Consider the following 26,127-nt stretch of genomic DNA (forward strand, 5'->3'; position numbering starts at 1 on the left):
CCCTCCAATTTTCTGTGCCTATAACTTTAGGATGAAAAAGAAAATCATGTCGTCCTTGCTAGGCCAACCTCTAACCTCCCACTCCACATCCTGCCAGAGAGGACAAGCCCTGTGGTGAAATGTGACCTCTCCATACTTCTCATTGCTGGTGTAGCTTCTAGTCCAGTTGCCCAGCATTCTGTCCAGGTTTTTCCTTCTCTTCCCCACGCTTTGTGCTGCACCAGCAGTTACATCTCTTGACATCTTTGCACTTTGAGAAGAGACCTTCTTCTTATGTTAGTAACTTGTTCAGAGACCTTCAGGTTCTTCTCATGTTAGGGTTGGTAACTTGTTCAGAGCCACATCCTAAGAGCTGCTGATGTCTTCTACAAGTCAAACATCCACAGAAGAAAAGGTAGTAGAGATGCCCGGCTAGGAGATGATTCCATGGAGAAAGTGTGGTACTAAAGGATGGACAGGCCAGAGGGCGAGATGAAAAAAATTGTGAGGGGAATTATGGTAAATATTCTAGTTTTCATTTTATTATTCAATTTAAAAAAATAAGTTCAACAACAACAAAAAAAAAATCTGTTACATCAAAGGCAGAATCAGATGTTTACACCGAATGACTTCAAAATAGCAGTAGCTTCCTTATGCACCTATAAAAAAAAATATATAAATAGGTTATAATCAAGGTGACTTATATGGCTGGGCTAAGGAAAAGAAAAGTCAACTTTTAGCAGTAACTGCTTCTTTCTTGTGCATGGGATTGGTATGGTAGTGTAGATCATCCCCAATTTATGTGCAATGCCATAGACAGCCTAAGGACAAGAGGAGCACCAGTGCTGAAAAATCACTTAATCCTTGTATACAAACTTCTCATAATGTAACTGTTCAATCACGTCTACAATAGACGGGTTCCAAACTCCCAGAGGAGCAGATCAGTCTAGGGCAAATGTATCCTTGATGGAAGCTGAATGCAATGTCCTAACAGATCTAATAGCATAATGGTTATACAGATGGGTTTAAAAACAAGTTAATATCTTCTATTAAAAGAAAAAAAATGACAACTGATAAATGTTTGGATGGCACAAGATTGTATCGAGTTGGGATCATGATAAATGATATAACTTATTGCAATTCAGGACACGTTACGCCTAAACATCTGAAGCTAGGATATATACGAGAGATTCATCCGTTACCTCCTTATCCTCCTCTGTCCGCACAGGGTACTCCTTAGCTTTGTGCAGCCACATTAAAGCCGTCTCATTGTTCTTCAGCTTTAGATACGTCTTTCCCAAGTAAAGGAGGTTTTTACTGTAAAAATTTGGATCAACTACCAGAGTTAAAAAGAAAAAAAAGACATTTTAGATATTCAGTTCATACATTGTATGATGTGGATCTATGCTCTGTGGACAGATTTCATACGAATAGTGGCTTGCGAAAGTATTCATCCCCACTTTGACATTTTTTGTGTTTTGCTACCTCACAACCTGGAATTTCACCTGTTTTTTTTTGTTTTTGTTTTTTTTTGAGCGTTTGCCTCAGTTCATGTAAAGAACATGCCGACAACTGTGAATATTTGGTTTTCTTTTTATTGTGAAGCAAACAACAAATAGTACAAAATAACTGAAAACGTCAGTGTGCATAACTATTCACCCCTCTCCTCCCCCAAAAAAGTCAGTACTTTATAGAGCTTCCTTTTTGTGGCAATTACAGCTGCAAGTCGCTTTGGATAAGTCTCTATGAGCTTTCCATATCTTGTCACTTGGATTTTTGCCCATTACTCAAGGCAAAACTGCTCCAGCTCCTTCACGTTTAATGGTTTCCTCAGGTGAACAGCAATCTTCAAGTCTGACCACAGATTCTCAATTGGATCAAGGTCTGGGCTTTAACACGTTTCCCCTTAAACCACTCGACTGCTGCTTTAGCAGTGTGCTTTGAGTCATTATCTTGTTGGAAGGTGAACCTCAGTCCCAGTCTCAAATTACTGACAATCAGGTTTTGCTCAAGAATATTCCTGTATTTCGCACCATCCAACTTCCCCTCGACTCAGACCATTTTCCCTATCCCTGCTGCTGGAAAAAAACATCCCCACAGCATGATACTGCCACCACCATGCTTCACTGTGGGGATGGTGTTCTTGGGGTAATGAGTTTGGCGCCAGGCATAGCGTTTACCTTGGTGGCTAAAAAGTTCAATTTTGGCCTCATCTGACCACAGCACCTTCCTCCGTACATTTGTGGAGTCTCCCAACATGTCTTTTGGCAAACTCAAAATGAGCCTTACAATTTTTGTGTGTAAATAAAGGCTTTTTTTCTGCCCAGTCTTCCGTAAAGGCCACCTCTACGAGTGTACGGCTTATTGTGGTCATATGGACAAATACGCCAGTCTCTGCAGCTCCTTCAGGGTTACCTTTGGTCTCTATGTTGCCTCTCTGAGTAATACCTTCTTTACCTAGGCTGAGAGTTTTGGTGGGCGCCCTCTCTTGGCAGGTTTGTTGTGGTATCATGCTCTTTCCATTTGATGGTTATTTGATCCCATAAATTTAATTTATGCCTATATTTTTCTCACTTCACTAACGTAGACTAATGCTGATGAATCACAAACAAATCGGATTACAAAAAATATTTAAAACACAGGTTGTAATGTAACAAAATAGATAAAAAGCCAAGAGGGGCGAATACTTTTGCAAGCCACTATAATTAAGGTGTTCGGCCATAATGATGGCGAGAATTACGCTGCTGTGTTGGAGAGGGTTTTAAAGAAATGTATAATATTTTCATACAAGTCATACACACAATGAAACCCTAAACATTAGCGTTGTAATGTCATTTACCTTCTTCCGCCATCTCAAAATATATTAAAGCCTGGAAAAAAAACAAAAATAAGTATCAAACTATTAGCACAAGTCTCCATGTATCCTTGAGCTGTAGAACAATATACAGTAGATCAGTTATATAGGAGAATGTGGAATATCCAGTATAAACGTAAAGATCTGCGGGTGCAGACTAATAACTGGGACACGCTTGATTGAAGGAGAGTAATATGGTGGTCACTCAACAGTAGCTGTCGAGCTTAGTGGTAGAAAAAAAACAGCTATAGTATGAAAGTAACACGGCACAGACGTATTCCAAGTGGATCATAAGACCGTTTATGGCCGAGGCAGGAGAACAGATGTGCATACGCTACAGGCATGCCTGAAACGTTGGCCAGAACCCCGTACAGACACTTTTTGCTGCATTATTATAACTACATCTTTTTCACTTTTCATACTATACGTTTTATTGAAGGGCCCGAGTGTCGTCTTTACCAGACATAGTACCATACCTCTGTTAGCGCCTGTGTCTGGTATTACAGAGCTGTTACACTGCGCACTGGGAATATAAAACCATCAATGTACCTGGTAAACAGTGAGAGAGTCCTTCAAAACAGATGTGAGTCTGACCCTCAGTAACCAGATATTGATAGTCTTTCCTGAGGAGAGGCCATCGATTGTGTCCTAAAATACCCAGGAGAGCTGACGTGCTTGCTTTAGTGGCCATGTATCCTGCCTGTGATAAGTGTGGCATATTCTTCATAGTGGGTCTGTAGGTTGTGACATGTGGATAAAACTGGAAGTTTCCTTGAAGTGACTCTGTCGCTGAGCACCGTACAAAGGCAGTTTAGGCTACATATAGCGGTCATAGTGTGGAGACCCACCTTCTAATCCGCAGAGCAGCTCTGTAGACCTGGTAGGTCAGTCTGGCAGTAGAAGTAGTTATGGTGGCGATTTTATAGCAGTAGTATAAAGTTATCCAGGAAAAATCCAGTGTAAGCCTGTCCTTGACCGGGTGGTTAGATGTATGTTCCAACCTAATTTCCTTCTTGTTTTGACAGTGTGACTTCCATATTTAGACATAAATCGCCGCCAAACAAGTTGCAGAACAGTCGAAAGGTACAATTTTACAATTCGCTCACAGAAAGATGCCTTTAAAATCAATAATTTATTACATATTCATTACATATTAATAAAAAACACAATTTAGAGATCTAAACACAGAAGAAAAAAAAAAAATCACAAGAGCCACAAAAAATATGTATCATACTGTGCGAGACTGCGCTAATCTCACGAGTACAAATTATGGAGTAAGAAGAATAGGAATTAAGAGGAATCTGCAGCCAAAAGAGGTGCGACTCCCATAAATATAAAAATACAATTGGAAAAAAACAGGAGAAATCCAACACTTACAAATTCAGTAAAATCACTTCATTTTCAAAGAAAAAATATTTAAAAGATCCAGCACATGGAACAGGGAAGAGAATCTTGCGCGTTTCGATCACGCAGAGTGCTCTTAGTCACAGCAATACAATACAATAGGGATCCAAGGACATAAGCCATATAATAAAGAGAACTTGTTTCTTCTTGGCTGTCCATTCCTCCCACCAATAATGTGCAGGCATGTGAGACTGGTGCAGTCTGCTACCTTGGGATTTTTTTTCTGTGTGTTTTAGAGCAGGGTTCCCCAACTCCAGTCCTCAAGGCCCACCAACAGGTCATGTTTTCAGGATTTCCTTAGTATTGCACAGGTGATGGAATTATTGCCTGTGCAGGTGATGGAATTATCACCTGTGTAATACTAAGGAAATCCTGAAAACATGACCTGTTGGTGGGCCTTGAGGACTGGAGTTGGGGAACCCTGTTTTAGAGGACTAAATTGTGGTTTTTAAATTAATATGTAATAAATGACGGATATTATTGTATTTCCGTGATATAACTGTGATTTCCATATTTACAGGGGTTGTCCACTTTCAGAAAATTTTCTGCTATAAGCTGCGGAAGTTTATACAAAAGGAAAAAAAAAAAATTCTGAATATTACTTACCCTGCCAGGGTCCAGCGCTGGTTTTCTGCTGCCCCAATTTCTGTTTTGGCTGCAGAGCTAATATTGCTGCAGCCAATCACTGAGCTTAGTAGCCACTGAGCTCACGGATTGGCTGCAGCCCTATTGACGGGACGACAGCAGTGCCAACAGAGACTGGAGCTGCTGCAGAGAACTGGCGCTGGACCCAGGCAGAGTACTCAGGGGTTGTTGTCTTTTTTTTATAATACTGCGACTTATAACAAAGTTTTCTGAAAGAGGACAACCCCTTTAATGGAAAGGTGAGAGTGATGTTCAATATAAATGAGCCTTTGGCCTTTTTTCAGCAATGGAGTAGGAGGGTATGTGAGGTTTGTGTGCCAGGGATGCTCTGTATTGTTACCTCGTCATATGTTACAGAAGGTGGAGCTGCAAATAAGGCTGCAGCTATTTTTTTCTGGTACCAGGGTAAGTCCGCAAACATGTAGCACCTGAAAGAAAAATACTTTAATACTGCAAAGGAGATCTTGGGACAGAAATGTGTAGGCAGACACCTGCCCAATCACATTCATCACTGGGTGTAAAAAAAAATGCTGGAATCACAAGTTCCCCAATCTTCAGGATCCATGTGTCACGCAGAAGGGATATTCTATATATATATATTTTTTTTTACGTACCAAAGGCCGATAAGATGAATAGTGGTGGCATCCTTTGGGTTCAGCTCTATGGCTCTCTATAATGAAACTTTGAGTCAGTAGTATATAATGACAAAACACTAAATTACTTACCGGTAATGTGATTTTCCTGAGCCCATGACAGCACCACAACGAGAGAGAGAGGATCCGCCCTTCCAGGACAGGAAACCTACAGAATAAAAGTGCGGCACCTCTCCACCACCTCAGTTGTTTACAGAGCATGAGAGGACACTACTTAATAGTTATATCTGCACACCGCGTGAATCAAACACCACGAAGGAAATGAAGTGTTCAACTTCTACCAGTGATGGGAGGGAATATAAGGGTGCTGTCATGGGCTCAGGAAAATCACATTACCGGTAAGTAATTTAATGTTCTATCACCCATGACAGCACCACAACGAGAGATTTACAGAGAAAAAACTTTAAAGTTAGGGTGGGACCACAGCCTGAAGAACAGTTTTCCTAAAGGAAAGGACAGCAGAAGATCCCAGATCAAGCCTATAGTGTCTATAGCAGGTGCAAGGTGAAGACTGAATCGCAACCTTACATAATGCTTGATGCGGACATCCACTTTCTTATTGTTCTGCCATGGATTCCCCGAATTAGTACAGAAAGTAGGGTGCACAATTTCCTGACTTCTAAGGAAATCAGTAGCCGGAAACATGTTAGAAGACATGGGTCTCCACTACGTCTTTTTTTCACCGGCGTGTCTTAGGGCGCGATTTCCTGGATAGCAGCCTGCGCAACCGGGATGCGCGGCTGCCAGGCCACCATAAAGTAATGGTGCGGCTGCTGCTCGCGCCCATCCGACGGAACAGGCCCCCTTGGACTCACCATGGCGCTTCCAGGTCCCTGGCGCCGGCTGCATCAGAGACTGCCTTGTTGGAAACCGACCGGCCCAGGTCTGGGAATAATCTTCTCTTCTTTCTTCTGCCGCCGTTTTAATAAGGTTCCCCCTCAAGGACAGGAAACCAACTGAGGTGGTGGAGAGGCGCCACCCTTTAATTCTGTAGGTTTCCTGTCCTGGAAGGGCGGATCCCCTCTCTCTCGTTGTGGTGCTGTCATGGGTGATCGGAAAATAACAATGTTTGTATCCTTTTGAGAAAGCAAACTTGAAATGCGCGTCAGGGCTGTACCCTGGGATATAAGCACTTGCACTTTATAATGGGTACACTTCTCACTTGTTACTAGTATGCACTTTGCTGCTAAGTTACTAATACATGGGGAATGTAAGATAGAGTCAGGCTCATATGCACCTTGAACCATTTCCCTATAATTGGTGAAAACCTTTTTTTGGTGCATAATTTATTAGTCCTTGCCTTTGATTATTATTCCCAGGGAGATTATATCTTTTTTATGCTCACCGCTTTTTATTGCATGTTACTTTTGTATATAGAAACTTTTCTCTGAATAATAAAGTTATGATACTTGATTAAATACATTGAAGTCAGCACTCCATTTTGTCCAGTTAGTTGAACAATATAACCATGTGTATGCCTATCATCATAACAAATATAATGACACCAGAGGTATTGATCCAGCATGAGAAGTATCTCCTGAGCCTGAATAAAACGTCACCTTTATTGATAATAAATTAAAAACTCCATACAGTAATGAAATAAAGTAGCAAGTAGTTTATACTATGATTAAGGCTACCTGCTGAAACACATAAGTTTGCTGCTTTATTTAATTACTATATGGAGTTTTAATTTATTACCAATAAAGGTGAAGTTTTAACCCCTTAAGGACCCTTTCCGTTTTTCTGCATTTTCGTTTTTTGCTCCCCTTGTTCCCAGAGCCATAGTGTGTTTATTTTTTGGTCAATATGGCCGTGTGAGGGCTTACTTTTTGCGGGACGAGTTGTACTTTTCAACGACATTAATGGTTTTACCATATTGTGTACGGGAAAAACAGGAAAAAAATTCCAAGTGCGGTGAAATTGCAAAAAGAGTGCAATACCACAGATGTTTTTTTTTTTTTTTTTTTTTTTTTACCACGTTCACTGAATGCTAAAACTGACCTGCCACTCTTATTCTCCAGGTCATTACGAGTTGGTAGATACCAAACATGTATAGGTTCTTTTTTATTTAAGTGGTGAAAAAAGAATCCAAAGTGCAATTTTCCAAGACCCGTAGCGTCTCCATTTTTCAGGACCCGGAGCCGGGTGAGGGATTATTTTTTGCGCGCCGGGCTGACGTTTTTATTGATACCATTTTGGGGTAGATCCGATGTTTTGATCGCCCGTTATTGCATTTTATTGCAATGTTGCGGCGACCAAAAAACGCAATTCTGGCGTTTACAATTTTCTTTTCATTACGCCGTTTACTGATTGGATTCATTCTTTTTTTATATTGATTGGGCGTTTCCGGATGTGGCAATACCAAATGTGTGAATGCGGGTTTTTTTTTTATTATTATTTTATTTTGAATGGGGCGCTTTAAACTTTTTTTTTTTTTTTTTTTTACACTTTTTGCTTGCTTCTATAGTCTCCATAGGAGACTAGAAGCAGCAACTGTCCGATCGCCTCTGCTACATAGAGGTGATGAGCAGATCACCTCTATGTAGCAGAAATACTCCTGTGCTATGAGCGCCGACCACTAGGCGGCGCTCATAGCGATCAGTACATGACACCCACTGGGGTCTGCTGCAGACCTAGAGTTGTCATGCCTACCCATCAGTGACCCGCGATCACGTGACGGGGTTACCAATGGGCGGGGTAAGTGACGCGCTTCCGGCGCGGCGCTGTTAAATGCCACTGTCAGAGATTGACAGCGGCATTTAACATGTTAACAGCCACGGGTGGATCGCGATTCCACCCGCGGCTGTTGCAGGCACATGTCAGCTGTAATAATCAGCTGACATGTGCCCAGTTCAGTGTGGGCTCAGTGCCGGAGCCCACGATGAACAGGGGGTGACAGCCTGGTGCGTACTATTACGCCCCAGGCTGTAAAGGGGTTAAACAGGCTCGGGATATATTTTACACGTTGGATCAATACCTCTCCTGTTAATCTATTGGAGTTTTCTGGCCGATCCGTCAAGTTCCCAGGATTACTGAAGCCTCCCTGCCCTAAGTGGTGAGCTGACCCAGTCTTTTCTTATTATCTAATGACAGGTTTGGGTTTCCTGGGCTGTTCCCCTGTGGTAAATGGCGCCTGAGAAGACCATAACCTGATCATCTCCCTCCAGTGACATAACCTGAACATGTACAGTACAGACCAAACGTTTGGACACACCTTCTCATTTAAAGATTTTTCTGTATTTTCATGACTATGAAAATTGTACATTCACACTGAAGGCATCAAAACTATGAATTAACACATGTGGAATTATATACTTAACAAAAAAGTGTGAAACAACTGAAAATATGTCTTATATTCTAGTTTCTTCAAAGTAGCCACCTTTTGCTTTAATGACGGCTTTGCACACTCTTGGCATTCTCTTGATGAGCTTCAAGAGGTAGTCACCGGAAATGGTTTTCACTTCACAGGTGTGCCCTGTCAGGTTTAATACGTGGGATTTCTTGCCTTATAAATGGGGTTGGGACCATCAGTTGTGTTGTGCAGAAGTCAGGTGGATACACAGCTGATAGTCCTACTGAATAGACTGTTAGAACTTGTATTATGGCAAGAAAAAAAGCAGCTAAGTAAAGAAAAACAAGTGGCCATCATTACTTTAAGAAATGAATGTAAGTCAGTCTGAAAAATTGGGCAAACTTTGAAAGTGTCCCCAAGTGCAGTTGCAAAAACCATCAAGCGCTACAAAGAAACTGGCTCACATGAGGACCGCCCCAGGAAAGGAAGACCAAGAGTCACCTCTGCTTCTGAGGATAAGTTTATCCGAGTCACCAGGTTCAGAAATCGCAGGTTAATAGCAGCTCAGATTAGAGACCAGGTCAATGCCACACAGAGTTCTAGCAGCAGACACATCTCTTCAACAACTGTTAAGAGGAGACTTTGTGCAGCAGGCCTTCATGGTAAAATAGCTGCTAGGAAGCCACTGCTAAGGACAGGCAACAAGCAGAAGAGACTTGTTTGGGCTAAAGAACACAAGGAATGGACATTAGACCAGTGGAAATCTGTGCTTTGGTCTGATGAGTCCAAATTTGAGATCTTTGGTTCCAACCACCGTGTCTTTGTGCGACGCAGAAAAGGTGAGCGGATGGACTCTACATGCCTGGTTCCCACCGTGAAGCATGGAGGAGGAGGTGTGATGGTGTGGGGGTGCTTTACTGGTGACACTGTTGGGGATTTATTCAAAATTGAAGGCATACTGAACCAGCATGGCTACCACAGCATCTTGCAGCGGCATGCTATTCCATCCGGTTTGCGTTTAGTTGGACCATCATTTATTTTTCAACAGGACAATGACCCCAAACACACCTCCAGGCTGTGTAAGGGCTATTTGATCAAGAAGGAGAGTGATGGGGTGCTACGCCAGATGACCCGGCCTCCACAGTCACCAGACCTGAACCCAATCGAGATGGTTTGGGGTGAGCTGGACCGCAGAGTGAAGGCAAAAGGGCCAACAAGTGCTAAGCATCTCTGGGAACTCCTTCAAGATTGTTGAAAAACCATTTCCGGTGACTACCTCTTGAAGCTCATCAAGAGAATGCCAAGAGTGTGCAAAGCAGTCATCAAAGCAAAAGGTGGCTACTTTGAAGAACCTAGAATATAAGACATATTTTCAGTTGTTTCACACTTGTTTGTTAAGTATATAATTCCACATGTGTTAATTCATAGTTTTGATGCCTTCAGTGTGAATGTACAATTTTCATTGTCCTGAAAATACAGAAAAATCTTTAAATGAGAAGGTGTGTCCAAACTTTTGGTCTGTACTGTACATAGGGGGATTAGGGTCAATGACTGCTAGGCAATCAACTTTATATACAGTGGGTACGGAAAGTATTCAGACCCCTTTAAATTTTTCACTCTGTTTCATTGCAGCCATTTAGTAAATTCTAAAAAGTTCATTTTTTTTCCTCATTAAAGTCCACTCTGCACCCCATCTTCACTGAAAAAAAACAGGCACTGCTCATCACCTGCCCAATACAATCCCAACATTGAAACATGGTGGTGGCATCATCATGCTATGGGGTGTTTTTCAGTTGCAGGACCAGGACGACTGGTTGCAATTGAAGGAAACATGAATGCGGCCAAGTAGAGAGATATCCTGGATGAAAACCTCTTCCAGAGTGCTCTGGACCTCAGACTTGGCCGAAGGTTCACCTTCCAACAAGACAATGACCCTAAGCACACAGCTAAAATAACAAAGGAGTGGCTTCAGAACAACTCTGTGACCATTCTTGACTGGCCCAGCCAGAGCCCTGACCTAAACCCAATTGAGCATCTCTGGAGACACCTGAAAATGGCTGTCCACCAACGTTCACCATCCAACCTGACGGAACTGGAGAGGATCTGCAAGGAAGAATGGCAGAGGATCCCCAAATCCAGGTGTGAAAAACTTGTTGCATCATTCCCAAAAAGACTCATGGCTCTACTAGCTCAAAAGGGTGCTTCTACTCAATACTGAGCAAAGGGTCTGAATACTTATGACCATGTGATATTTCAGTTTTTCTTTTTGAACCCCTTTACAGCCTGTGACGTATTAGTACGCACCAGGCTGTCAGCCCCTGTTCAGCGCAGGCTCCGGCGCTGAGCCCACACTGAACTGGGCACATGTCAGCTAATTATTACAGCTGACATGTGCCCGCAACAGCCGCGGGTGGAATCGCGATCCACCCGCGGCTGTTGACATGTTAAATGCCGCTGTCAATCTCTGACAGCGGCACTTAACATCGCCGCGCCGGAAGCGCGTCACTTACCCCGCCCATCGGGGTAAGTGATCGCGGGTCACAGATGCACGGGCATGACAACCCTGGGTCTGCAGCAGACACCAGTGGTTGTCATGTGCTGATCGCTATGAGCACCACCTAGTGGTCGACCCTCATAGCACGGGACCATTTCTGCTACATAGAGGTGATCTGCTCATCACCTCTATGTAGCAGAGGCGATCAGACAAGTGCAGCTTCCTATGGAGACTATAGAAGCATGCAAAAAGTGAAAAAAATTAAAATGGTTTTTAAAAATATGAAAAAAAAAATGAAAAAAAAAATATAACAAAAAGTTTTAATCACCCCCCTTTCGCCCCATTCAAAATAAAATTAAAAAAACAACACACACACACACACACACACACACACACACACACACACACACACACACTTGGTATCGCTGCGTTCAGAATCGCCCGATCTATCAATATAAAAAAAGAATTAATTAGATCGGTAAACGGCGTAACGAGAAAAAAAAAAAAAATCTAAAAAGCTAGAATTACGTTTTTTGGTCGCCACAACATAGCAATAAAATGCAATAACAGAGGATCTACCCCAAAATGGTATCAATAAAAAGTTCAGCTCGGTGCGCAAAAAATAAGCCCTCACCCGGCCCCAGATCCCGAAAAATGAAGACGCTACGGGTCTTGGAAAATGGCGCCATTTTTTTTTTTTCTCTTTTTTTTTTTTGCAAACTTTGGAATTTTTTTCACCACTTAAATAAAAAAGAACCTGTACATGTTTGGTGTATACGAACTCGTAATGACCGGGAGAATAACAATGGCAGGACAGTTTCAGCATTCAGTGAACGTGGTAAAAAAAAATTAGAAAAACAACATCTGTGGTATTGCACTATTTTTGCAATTTCACCGCACTTGGAATTTTTTTCCTGTACACGATATGGTAAAATCAGTAATGTCGTTCAAATGTACAACTCGTCCCGCAAAAAATAAGCCCTCACACGGCCATATTGACCAAAAAATAAGAACGCTATGGCTCTGGAAACAAGAGGAGCAAAAAACGAAAATGCAAAAAGGGAAAATCCCAGGGTTGCGAAGGGGTTAATAAATTTGCAAAAATTTCTACATTTCTATTTTTTTTCAGTCAAGATGGGGTGCAGAGTGTACTTTATTGAGAAAAAAAATGAACTCTTTAGAATTTACCAAATGGCTGCAATGAAACAAAGAGTGAAAAATGTAAAGGGGTCTGAATACTTTCCGTACCCACCGTAGTTCCATAATGTCCACGATCACTGTACAGATTTATTCTTGCCCCTAGTGATAGGTCTCATACATGGACTCTGTACCATATATTTGTCCACACAAACTATACAGTTCTTTCCTGATGTACTATACCTGAAAGTGATCCCGTATAATGTAGGCATTTCCGATTTTCACTTTGATGCCTTCATAATCTCCCACCTCACTAAGACATATGGCATACCACTGGAAAGGAAATCGTATACGCAAGCAAGTTATCAGGTTACATATTTCCTAATAGATGGCATATTTGTAATGTACATTGTACATGGAGGATGGAGAATGCACAGCATGGTGTTATTCTGTGCACAGTAACGCAGCAGCGTGTAGCCGGGTTGTATACCCGCACTATACCAGCACTCTCCTGCCTTTCCTTGCCTTCCGTATATACAGCAGTACACGGACATCTTTGTAGTGCCTCTCTGCTTTGACCGATACAGGGGTCCTAAATTAGGCACCCCACTCTGTAATGACCCCCATAGAGAACTTCATAAACTGTTTCCTGACCTTATGTGCTGGAGAGCAGGACTCGTTTATTTCCAAGGCTTTTTGGGCAAAATCTCGAGATTCATACACCAGTCGTTTCTTGTCGTTCGGGGAAGTTTTGCTGAGCTGAGCCACATCTCTAGTAGCGCGGGAAAGTCTCCAGAGAATTTCAGCATCACTACTAAATAAGAGACAAAAACATGGGATTAGGACTGAATTTAGATAAGGAGTCAGCAACCTTTAGCACTCTAGCTGTCGAGAAACTACACCTCTAAGCATTCTCCATTAGGGAATGTTGCTGTTGGGAGTTGTAGTGTTACAACAGCTGGAGCACCTACTCACTGATCCCTGATTGTAGGTCAGTAGAGCGCATCCAATTATTCACAGCTATTAATGTAGATACATCATTGAAGGTGAGGAAACATTTCATAATCAAATCGGTACAGAGAGAGCAAAGCCTCCATTGCCAACTGCTGGTAGTAGCAATCAACTCTTTAAAGGGCCTTGCAATATGACTCAGAACATCTTCGAGTGTTTGCCCAATCATCAATGCAAAGCAGGAGGTTTGGCTGGGAGAGAGGCCTTTGACAGGGGGCGAAAGTTGCTCCATGAATAGAGTGCATGTTAGCATAGGTAGACTTAGGAGCATTGCACGGCCTATATCTCTTACCTCTGTACACAGGCTTTCTGAACTTTCAATTTCCCAGAGGAACATTGCAAAACATTTCATGAACATGTCACACCACATCCTCTATATTGTACTTGTATTTTCTTGGTCACCTGGTAGTTGCTGCATGAAGCCCTGCCTGTGGTATTCACAATACTAATTCTCAACATGGTGAAACTCTGCCAATATTACCTGTCCTGGTATTGGCTCAAAAATTCATATAACTTCTCGGTCTCGCCACTTCCATAAAGATAATCTGCTCGTTCCTTCACATCTTCAACTTAAACAGAAAAGGAAAACCATCAATGGACTGAGTCCTTGCTACTTTGATAAATCAGGTTATTTGGTACATAGACTATGCAGGTATAACAGTAAGGAAGGCTTTACAGACAGGTGTAAATAGCCAAATTTGGGCCCCGGCACACACCCAGAATGGCTGGAGAGGTAGGAGATAGCTGCTTTTTTTTCTCCTATCCGAGCAGAGTGATCTGTAAGTATGGAGAGGAAGGTAGGTGAGAAGCAGAGCGCTCACCTTTACCAGTTGTGCTAATGATGGGCACAAAGTCAGTATATGATTGTATGAGGTACAGAGATCTGGTTCAGGCCAGGGCCATCATCCTACGGTGTCCTACATGGAAGAGAGTAGAGTTTCGACCACAGAGAAAAGAAACATCAGCGCTGAAGGTGTATTCTGTGTCTGTACCGGAAGAAATGCATTACCCTGGCTACTTCATTTCCTTTCGGCTGACATCCCCACTATCATCATGGGCAACTTCAACATCCCCATTGCCACTTCTCTCTCAGCTGCCTCTAAGCTTCTATCCCTCTCTTCCTCCTTCGGCCTTACTCAATGGTCTTCCGTAGCCACTCACAAAGATGGCCACACTCTGGACCTCATCTTCACCCGCCTCTGTTCCCTATCTAACCTCTCTAACTCACCCCTCCCTCTTTCTGACTACAACCTACTTACATTCTCTACCCTCTCCTCTCCAGGGCCACAATCCCCAACCGAAAAATTTGCATACCCTCACAGAAATCAACACCTTGACCTACACTCACTCTCTGAATCCCTCCTCCCTTTTACAGACATCAGTTCCTTACATGACGCAGATGTTGCTGCCGCTTTATATAACACCACAACAGCTGCAGCTCTCAATTCGGTCGCCCCCCCTCACACATACCAAAGCTTGCACAATCAACAGGCAACCCTGGCACACCAACCTAACTAAAGAACTGCGACGGGCCTCCAGGGTTGCTGAGCGTAGATTGAAAAAGTCCCACTCCAATGAGCACTTCATCGCATTCAAACAGTCCCTCATTACCTTCAAGTTCACACTCACTGCAGCAAAGCAAACATAATGCTCATCTCTCATATCCTCCCTGTCTCACAACCCTAAACAGCTATTCAAACACCTTCAATTCTCTCCTCTGCCCCCCCAGCGCCTCCTCCCTCTCCTCTTATCTCAGCCAAAGACTTTGCCTCATTCTTCAAGCAGAAGATTGACACCACCTGACAAAGCTTTTGCCTAAAGTCCCCACAGCCCTTCCTCACACCTACTCAATCCTCCTCCTTCAAAACCAACTTCTCCACCATTAGATCAACTTTCCTTTTTACTCTCCAAATCACACCTCACCACCTGTGAACTTGACCCAATCCCGTCCCACCTCATCCCCAACCTTACCACTATCTTCATCCCAACCCTAACCCACCTTTTCAACCTGTCACTAACAACTGGCATCTTCCCCTCATGCTTCAAACATGCCTTGATCACACACATCCTCAAAAAGCCCTCCCTTGACCCATCCTCTCTGACTAGCTATCGCCCCATATCGCTTCTCCCTTACGCCTCAAAACTACTCGAACAACACGTCCATTTTGAACTGTCCTCCCACCTCTCCTCCTGCTCTCTCTTTGACCGCCTCCAATCTGGTTTCCGACTGCACCATTCTACTGAAACCGCCCTGACTAAAGTCACCAATGACATACTAACTGCCAAATCCAAGTGACACTACTCTGTCCTCCTCCTCCTAGACCTGTCATCTGCCTTCGACACAGTGGACCATTCCCTCTTACTACAGACTCATCTTTTGGCATCATAGACTTGACCCTATCAAGGATCTCTTCATACCCAACAGACAGGACATTCAGTGTCTCCCACTCTCACACCACCTCCTCATCTCATCCCCTATCTGTTGGTGTCCCCCAAGTTCTAGGACCCCTGCTCTTCTTTATCTACACCTTTGGCCTGGGACTGCTCAGAGTCTCACGGCTTTCAGTATCATCTCTATGCTGATGACACACAGATCTACCTCTTTGGACCTGATATCGCCTCCTAACTAACCAAATTCCCACAATGTCTGTCTGCAATTTCATCCTTCTTCTCTGCTAGATTTCTAAAACTTAACATGGATAAAACAGAATTCATCATCTTTCCCCCCATCTCATTCATCCCCCCCATCTGACCTATCTATCAACGTCAATACCTGTCCACTCTTCCCAGTCCCGCAAGCTCGCTGCCTTGGGGTAACCCTGGACTCTGATCTCTCCTTCAAACCACATATCCAAACCCTTTACACATCCTGCCAACTTCAACTAAAAAACATCTCCCGGATTAGCACATTCCTCAACCACGTATCTGCAAAAACACTAGTGCACGCCCTCATCATCTCCCGCCTCTACTGCAACCTCCTGCTCTGTGGCCTTCCTTCCAACACTCTCGCACCCGTCCAATCTATCCCAAACTCTGCTGCCCGACTAATCCACCTGTCCCCCCGCTATTCCCCGGCCTCTCCTCTCTGTCAATCCCTTCACTGGCTCCCCATTGCCCAGAGATTCCAGTTCAAAACCCAAACCACGGCATACAAAGCCATCCACAACCTGTCTCCTCCATATATCTGTGACCTAGTCTCCCGATACATACCTGCACGCAACCTCCGATCCTCACAAGATCTCCAGCTCTACTCCCCTCTTATCTCCTTTTCCCACAATCGCATACAAGATTTCTCCCGTGCATCCCCCCTACTCTGGAACACTCTACCCCAATACATCAGACTCTCGCCTACCGTGGAAACCTTCAAACGGAACCCTTTAGACCTACCTCTTCCGACAAGCCTACAACCTGCAGTAACCCCTCGCTCTACATACCGATGCAAGACCAGCTCTACCCTCACCTACGGTATCCTAACCCATCCCTTGTAGATTGTGAGCCCTCGCGGGAAGGGTCCTCACTCCTTCTGTACCAGTCGCCGTCACGTTTTGTTCAAGATTATTGTAATTGTTTTTGTATATATACACCCCTTTTTTACATGTAAAGCGCCATGGAATAAATGGCGCTATAACAATAAATAATAATAACCCTGGAGGTAATGAGTACAAGCAGGATTATATTGGAATAACAGAAGGCCATGCGTTTCAGGGCCAAAGCCTTTTGTTCTTCCAATATAATCCAGCTTGTACTCAATCTATCCTGCGTAATACATTTCTTCCGCTACTGACAACTAACATGAACTCTACCTGTAGTTTCCTATCTCTACAGTCAATTGATATTTTTTCATTTGAAACATTAGGCTGAGTATAAATGTCATGATTACCGGGATAAACAACCGCTGATCGGCTACAGATTTGTCCATCGATGGTCATTTACTAGGCTGATTACACAGGCTGGCCGCTCTTCTCAGTCTATGAACACAGACATTTTTCTCGGCGGCACATGTCCTGGTTACACAACGCTATGTGCTGCCAAGAACCATTATTTTTAAGCAAATATTTTGCTTTTGTTGGCTGATCGAAAGCCTGTTTACACTGCACAAAGATAGGTAAATGTGGCACCCCAGGGGTCCGGTTGCCACAGTGGCTTTGCCTCCCTAAAAAGAGGTAATGCCATGCCTGGAAGCAAGCAGGGATCCCCTAGTCAGGGATGCTAAACATGCAACACTTTCCTGGCTCCAGACCAGCAAGGGGAGTCCACTCCCCTTGGCAACTGAGATCTGGGGGCGGGGTTAGTTAGTCTTAGTGTGAGGAGTTGAGTTTAGGACGTCGAGGAGACAAGAGCTAGGGACTGGAGCTGAGGTAGCTCGTCCTAGCTAGAGAAACACAGAAGAACCGGACACCGGAGTCCGAGGCTGTGGGGCACTAAAGGCCCAGCAGTAGAAACTGGAGGGCAGGAGATTGCAGGCCTCCTGGCCCCATCAGACGCCCGGAGGCTCAGCAGCACAGAGGGACCAGCACCGCTACGTAGGAGCAACGCATGAATAAGGCCCGAGCTGCAAGCCGTACGGGTGAGAACAGAACATTCCACTCAGGGACGTGGACTATAGCACAGCTACAAGCAGCAAAGCCAAAGAGTATAGTGAGAAGGGGAGGCTTACAACTTCACCTGGCAAGGAGGACTCTATGTTTGCTTCCAGGCTGACTGGACTCTTACCTCTAGCCAGTACCCCAATCCAGGATTGCCTAATTGTCATCAGTAAAGACCCTGGGACTGCACTATACTGACTCTGTGGTTATTACTGCACTACGACACCATGCACAACCACCATCATCCACACCCTGCCCTGAAGCTAACTCTTCCTGTGGGGAGTCATAACATCCTTGCTGCAATACCACAAGCTTCAGAGGACTGTTCCGCAGCGGCGGCCCCTTTAGCCGCATTCCACAGGTGGCGTAGTCGGACTCTTTAATAAAACCTATACATATAATCTCCCTTGGATTGACCGCCTTGGGTCAAGGACCGGGTCACCGCCACTGTGACTACAACACCCAGCATCCACCGGCCCGGCACCGGGTACCCCACGGCCCAGGGGGCGCGTCATAAACAAGTGTTCCTAGGGAAGCTTGTTCCCGATAATCGTGCACACTAAAGGTCCATGTACAGAGATTGTTGGTTCCTAATCTATTTTTGAGGGGAAACAATGGATGTAAATAAGGCTCTGGAAGTAAGATCAAAGGGTTTCTTTTATCATGATCCTATATATACTTTTTTTTTTTTCTTTTTAAATACTTCAGTATTCAGATAAGCAGCTCGAGCAGACACATAAATGACATTTTCTGTTTCTCGGGTGCTTCATTGGGGGGACACAGGAAACCATAGTTTGGCTTCGTGTCACTTAAGAGGCGGGCACAGGTCCCATCTGTACCTATGGTATTTTATACTAACTTTTTTCTCTTTTCTCCTTTATATTAGAGAAACAGAGGGGAATGAACTTGCTGTGGTCCTGGCAAAAAGACAGAGAGTACAGTCAGTCAGGGGTTAGGCAGTATCCCCTCTCATCTGGAGGACAGGACCCTTTTCTCCCTAAAGAAATGAGCGTTCAATCTAGTTACATAGACGAAGCCAGATTGTAATGTTGTATACAGAGATACGTTCTGTGGGCATCTCCTGTCGCTTCCAGAGGGGGCAGGACTCGCTTTCTATAGACAGAGACTATAGCCTATGGACACTAACCATTTTAAGGAGTTTTCCACAATTAGAAAAGTGGACCCCAATTGTTACCTGACGTGCCATCTACCTGGGCTGAGCAGTTGATGCGACATCACCGCTGCTGGACCTGGGGTGGGTCAGCACTGTCCGATTTTGTTTGTTTGTTTTTTTGACAGGCAACATTTGACAATTGGGTTCCACTTTTTTAAAAGTGGAAAACCCCTTTAACTTGCCGCAGCATGTCAATAAGGCATGAAAACGTGCCTCCAATTTGGCTGCACCAGGAAAGTTTATAAAAAAAAAAAAAAATAAATCAATTTAATAATACACAAATTATAAATTTACCTTTAATACTGGCATATACTACGGCATGTCTATGTTTCCATCTGTAGGATCCAATGGCAAGCAAAGACAAGGATGACCACACAAGACCCTTCTCCAATAAAGCCCTTTTCCTTGGTACCTAAGGCAGAAATAGACAGAAGACATTATATGCAGGGCAGAGATGTGCACGCAGAGTCCCCATCACTCTGATTCCAGTCCGGTATTTAGGACAGGGCTGTGGAGTCGGTAAGCCAAACCTCCGACTCCTCAATTTCCTTGACACTGACTCCCTCATACATGGCTCATGTTTAAGTGATAAATTTACTGTAGCACAGATTTATCTCCGCTAAAAGTCTAGACCCTTAGAGCAGGAATAGGACATTTCATTACTTTCCCAAATTCTTATGAAAAAAATATTCCCCGCAAACTGCATTGAACTGCTGTTGGTCCATTTTATACCAACTCCACCAAAATGGGCTCCGACTCCACAGCCCTGATTTACAGGTTGTTTCAGAAGATCCATTCCTGCATTTCCAAAGAATATACCAATATATTACCCAAAGGAACCTACACAAATATCAGTTATGGTGTTTTTGGCTTTTAATCCAGTAGGAACAGGACCTGATGGAAACAAGATTATCCAATATTCTGGATCATTAGGGCATGTGCATACGTTAAGTATTTGTTGCAAACATTTCTGCATTAAAAACATGTCTCTTGGCAGGAAAAATGCTATATATAAATAAAACACACGTTTTTACTTGCGGTTTTTCCCAGTCATTAGAATGGGTGAAAAAAAAAGTTGCAAAAATGCTGAAATAACTGACCGGCTGCAGATATGAAACTGCTTTCAAATCGGCAAGGAAAAAATAAGCAACGTGTGTATGAGATTTCAGGAATCCCATTCACTGTCCTGGGACAGTAAAACGCTGTGTTTTTCATGGTATAAACGTGACGTGTGCACACAGCCTTAGGAGGTTGCAGAAAAGTCTCTAAAATGGACTTGAAAACTGAAAGTATCTCAAAGAGAACGCCTCAAAATAAAAGAAACTCTGTGCTGAACACTTTATAATAGGTAACTCTCTGACTTCTGCGGCTTCTCTTATAAACATGATGAAATCTGCAATGGAGAAGGTGGTGTAAATGGAGACACAGACTTAATACATTACATCATTTCCAGGAGATTTTTTCTTTCTTTCATAGTTCTCTGAGTTTTGTAACCTGCTTTAAGACACTTTGCATTGAATCTCTGTGTGCAATAAGCTTAAGACATCCGGTGTAGCCGCACAGCCCCCTCCGGAGCGGAGATCACTTACTTGGATGGTGATCGATGTACGGTCTAGTAAAGCTGCATTATAATTGGCATGTGTGGTCGGATGACGTCACTAAGGCCGGATCTACACATCTGTGTTTCGCGGTCTAAGGACGGACTACGATGAACAGGCCGGCTGGCCGAGGGTCTTATGATCCAAATTCAACAGCCTCAAAGGCATATATGAGGCTGTCGAGTTTGGGTCAGGAGAACCTCGACCGGTCCGTACATTTCACTTCATAATCAGACCACGAAACACAAATGTGTGAATTCAGCCTAAAGGTGCATTCAGACGGGCGGAGAATCGGAGAATATACGTTCATAAGAAGGCTTGTTACAGATTGTCAGACAGTGTAAACATGCCGGTGACCATCTGACGGACAAGTATAATGCTCGTTCTTCAAGTGACTGTAATATTGATACCGGCACAGGATTGTGTTCTCTGCAGCACGTGTCCTGTATACACAGGACGGTGTGCTGCCGAAAACACGACAGAACAATCATTCTGTTCCCATCAGTACTCGGCCTCTGTAGACAAGCACCAATGGGTTGAGATCGGCCTGTCTGAATGCACCTTCATCAAAACTCCAGTGACAGGCGCCATATCCGACTTTAACCGTTCTTTATTACGACTATACGTTTACACAATATACAGGGTGGTCCAAAAGTAGGTGGACAGAAAGAGTAATAATGTTATGAAGGGGGAGATTTATCAAATCAAATCCAGTAATTTTAGATAACATTATGTGGAGTGGTGAAGCTTCTTTCAAATTATTCGGCCATATTAACAGACATAATTGTATTTACTGGTATAATGAGAACATGCATTTAACATTAGAGCAACAACTAAATGAGCCTGGTGTCAATGTTTGGGGTGGTATTTCAAGTTTAGGTGTTTTAGGACCAATATTTTTTGATGGAACAGTCACAGGAGATAAGTATCTCGAAATTCTAATAAATCAAGTTGTTCCCCAGTTACAGCAACAGCCTAATTCAAATGACCTTTATTTCCAACAAGATGGGGCCCCTCCACATTATTCAAGAGCAGTCCGCGAGTATCTTGATGAAACATTTCCTAATAAATGGATTGGCTGAAGAGGCCCACTTGATTGGCCGGCACGTTCACCAGACTTGATCCCAATGGATTTTTTCTTTTGGGGGGTACTCAAGGACAAAGTTTATGGTCGAAAACCAAAAAGTGCCAGTGACTTGAAAAATTACATAAGAGATGCATTTCAAGAAATTAATACCCAAAGAGACTTGTGCAAAGAGGCAGTCTTCAAAGCTGTGCAAATTGTAATGGAATACAGTTTGAGCACCTGCGTTGATAAAATTTAAGGGCTTTTGTATTATTGCTCAGAATAAAATGTAATTGTCAATGTTATGCTTGAGTTAGTAAATATAATTTTATATATAAATCAAAATAAATGTTATTATTTTCTGTCCACCTACTTTTGGACCACCCTGTATTTTATTTCCCCAAATCCTGCACAATAAAGGGGTTTTCTGACGCAGCGTAGCATTAGAGACTTCAGCATGAGGGTGCTGCTGATTTGGATGGGTCATCTGCCCATTGACCAGAGGTGATGTCCACAACCAGCAGGGAAAGCTGCAGAGTGCAGTAAAAGCACTTACAGGTCTACTGTGCGCTTCGCCTGTGCAATATGAAGTCCAAGGAAGCGTAAACCCGGGGAGGGCATTGACATTGTGCCGATTACACTGCAGCCATGATCCACCACTACCACAGTCAGCCCATATCTCCTGTTATCAGCAGAGAGGAGCCGATGTACTTACACAGTTCCAATGTCCAGGGTTACAGCGGATCTCCTGAGACTGAACAATGTGGCAGCACCTGACACGTCCCAGCCCCCAGATATATGGAGATACATATTAAGGCCACGGCCCCACTATCAGTATTTGGTCAGTATTTTTTCTCAGGAGTGGGAGCCAAAACCAGGAGTGGGTGATAAATGCAGAATTGGGGACTTGTTTCTATTATACCTTTTCTCTGATTGTGCCTCACCTGGTTTTGGCTCCCACTCCTGAGAAAAAATACTGACTAAATACTGACCAAATACTCATAGTGGGGCTGTGGCCTAATCCAAAGAGCTGCATAGACTCTGCGGACACTTCATTTTTTGCTTCTAAACAGTGTCCTCCTGGCACACATCTAGCTATTAGCCCTTGTTTTATTTAATATTAAAACAATAAATTACAATTTTACCATCCAAAATAACCACACTATTTTATGCCGTCTACTTCTATACTTATACTTTAACAAATCCATTGCAAAATCTGCAAGTCTTACAGAATTAGACGGGGATTTGCAGCAGGCCGGCTATGGAGTCAGTCCTGAGCTTTGCAAATGGAGTAACCTGGGGCAAATCCACAACTAAGACGTGCAGATTACTCTGTGGATTTGATCCTGAATTAGGTTTTCCCATGTTACTAGAAACAAATGTCCCAAGTACTGCTTATTGTCTGCAGGGCGACCTGTAGTTCCTATTGCAGTTATGAAGGGGGCTGGCTTAGCTCATGTACCGAGCCATTCTCTGTGCCAACAGATAAAGAGGAAGCGCTTTGGGACAAATAAGAAGATACAACCAGAAGAGGGGCTCATGAATAGGATTATCTGAGCAGATAAGAACCATAAAGTGTATTAGTAAATTATTTTTTTACTTTTTAATCGGCAATGAAGCACGATTCTGCTTCTGGCCAAGCCTTTGCAGGCTGGAGGCACATAGTATGGACACAGAGCTCTACATGGCAACATAATGGAAATGACCTGGACATTTTCATGACACACAGGACAGGAGTTGGAGCACAAAATGGAAAGGGGGGGGGGGGGGGGGAGTCATTTCTTATAGGGCGCATAGTGGAGGCGAGGGGGCACTTCACTCTTGCAGATATTTCCCAGGAATACTGTGCCAGTCTTTATTTTACTAGCCTGAGCCCACAGGAGAAGTTGCAGGGAGACGGAGCAGCTACAGTGGAGACCTCCACACTTAGGCGATTCCCTGTACACAGCTGGGTCTTGTACCTGAATTATCAGCTCAGCTCAAGTTTTTCTGTGTAGGGTTAATGGGGGGAGGGGTGTTGTAGATGGCAGAGCGTGTACAGAGCGTGCTCAGCCTGTACAGGATAACGCCCCGGGCAACTCACCTAGTAGTCACAAGTTTGATCTTGCAAACTTTCCTCCATTTCCCATCACCGCATAAAACAGCCTCTTTACTCCTCACATGCTCCTGCATAATGGTAGTCTGTCTGTAGAATCAACCCTCCATAAAGCTGAAGAAAATATCTGTCATCTGATGTCCTATTCCAGAGAAATCCATATTTTTTCTTGATATGTTAATGAGCTGTTAAGATCTATGGGCCAGACATAGATCGCCCTGAGAACCCTTCTCTAGAGATTATTTTACCTAAAAGAGGGCATTACCAGGGTGAGACATGTAATGACTGACAGTCTGCTCTCCTGATCTCACTGCATTACAAGCACATCTGCATAGTTCTCACAGGCAGCCACTGTGTGGGGGGGAAAGGGCAGTACAGTAGAGCTGACAGCACCATGAGAAGAGAGCTGCAAATGTGTTACAATGAGAAAAAGTTTAGTTCTGCTGTACTATGTTAGTAAGCACACACAGCTCTGCAGTGAGAGCAGACTGTCAGTCATTACATGTCTCATACTGGTAACACCTCCTTTAATTTATAATAAGTTCTGGAGGCAGGTTCTCAGGGAGATCTATGTCCGGCCCATAGATCTTAACAGCTCATTTACATATCAAGAAAAATATGGATTTCTCTGGAATAAGACATCGGATTGAAAATAATATTTTATTCAACTTCCAACCAGTTCTGCAGCGCCCGTCTTCCTGCTGTGCCCTGTCCCATAATGAAGCCGCTGAAATGGAGGCAGAAATCAGCTGTACTATTCTGATCAGAATCGTGATGTTCTCAAGTGGGGAATTTATTTGACTAATCGCTGACTCCTTAGTCTGACACCGATGTCAAACAACGATGAGTTCTATGGTCACTGAGCGGGGCCCGTGCTCCAGTACTCAGATCTATGGCGCTTGTAAAGATCTGAACAGTACTGAAATCAGGATTAAATCCAATACTAACAACCTTATTTCTGCAGCCGTACAGCACTACATTTACTAGTAAATCACTAGTAACATCCATGTGACACCGGGGGGCAGATACAGGCTGACGGCAAAGGTTTTTGTAGTTTCTAGGAACATGGCGATGAACACTCAGAGTGCATTGCGGGGGGGAAATACGGAATTTTAACTTTTTCTAATCCTCCCCATAAAAAGTTAATAAGTCAATAATGAGTTAATAAGTTAATGTGCAGGGGAACATACAACATGTCATGAAAGAAAAATCTAATATAGAAAATATAGCATGAAAAAAAAAAAAAAACTATAAAAAAAAAAAAAATGGAAAAAGACAAAGAAAAATATGAAAAAAAAAATATATATATATATATAATATACACACACACTTTCCTGTCCTGAAGGGTTAGACAACAGGGAATAATCAGCAAATTCCCTCAGTAATGCACAGTCTCCATATTATATTATTAACCCCTCATAGCACAGCTGGATAAACCAAGAAAAGGGAAAATAATTGTGGAACTACAAGTCCCAGAAAGCCATGGTACAAACCCAACTGTTAGTGTCCTATAGTATTCCACTATGGGAGTTGTGGTTCTGCCAGACACAGGTGACATTGTACATATATAACTGTGACAGTCCTGGTATTGAGGAACTGCAACCCCCAGCATTCTCTGTGGCATTCTCTGTAGTAGTGCATGCTGGGAGTTGTAGTCCGTACACCCCCAGCCCTCTTACATGAGTGCACACAGCCCGGGAGCAGCTCCTGCCCGTCAGCCCGCGGTGTACGCGCTGTCCCCAGCTCAGCACTGTGCTCCGCGCCCCCGCCGCCATGCTGCTCCTCTGAGCTCTGTCACCGCTGTGATCCTGTGTGTACTCCGGCTGACGGCTGTCTCCTATTCAGGTACAGGACCTTGGGTGACGTCACGGTCACATGGTGACGGCGGCTCCAGGAAGGAGTGAGTGCTGCTGGGACATGGAGTTCTGTCTTCGGCTGGGTGCGAGGACTCCTGTTATAATAAAGGCATGCTGGGACTTACCATTCTCTGCTTCTTGATTATAATATCCCTTAAAAACATCTATTAACTGCAGTTTGGTCATCCTGGGACTTGTGGTTCTCTTCCTCATTGTAACGTCCTCTAATAGATAATGAGGGAAATAAGCAAACTGAAAATGAGGCTGTTACTCCTATCAACCA

The 26,127-nt window shown here is 43.5% G+C and overlaps 1 protein-coding gene across 1 annotated transcript; it reads right to left on the reverse strand.

The window, feature by feature from the left end:
• Nucleotides 1–499: 499 nt before the first annotated feature.
• On the reverse strand, nucleotides 500–25,886 carry RMDN1 (regulator of microtubule dynamics 1). Its single transcript, XM_073679539.1, has 10 exons — nucleotides 25,668–25,886; nucleotides 19,524–19,641; nucleotides 13,951–14,038; nucleotides 13,113–13,272; nucleotides 12,702–12,791; nucleotides 5,497–5,552; nucleotides 5,223–5,310; nucleotides 2,819–2,849; nucleotides 1,182–1,315; nucleotides 500–638 (listed from the first exon to the last, which is right to left on the reverse strand). The coding sequence occupies exons 1-10, from the start codon at nucleotides 25,761–25,763 to the stop codon at nucleotides 588–590; spliced, it is 912 nt and encodes a 303-aa protein (XP_073535640.1). The 5' UTR covers nucleotides 25,764–25,886; the 3' UTR covers nucleotides 500–587.
• Between the last annotated feature and the right edge of the window lie 241 nt (nucleotides 25,887–26,127).

This window comes from Phyllobates terribilis, unplaced genomic scaffold, assembly GCF_046119375.1.
Source record: "Phyllobates terribilis strain yellow unplaced genomic scaffold, ASM4611937v1 Scaffold_4__5_contigs__length_816908805, whole genome shotgun sequence".
Taxonomy (NCBI): Eukaryota; Metazoa; Chordata; class Amphibia; order Anura; family Dendrobatidae; genus Phyllobates; species Phyllobates terribilis.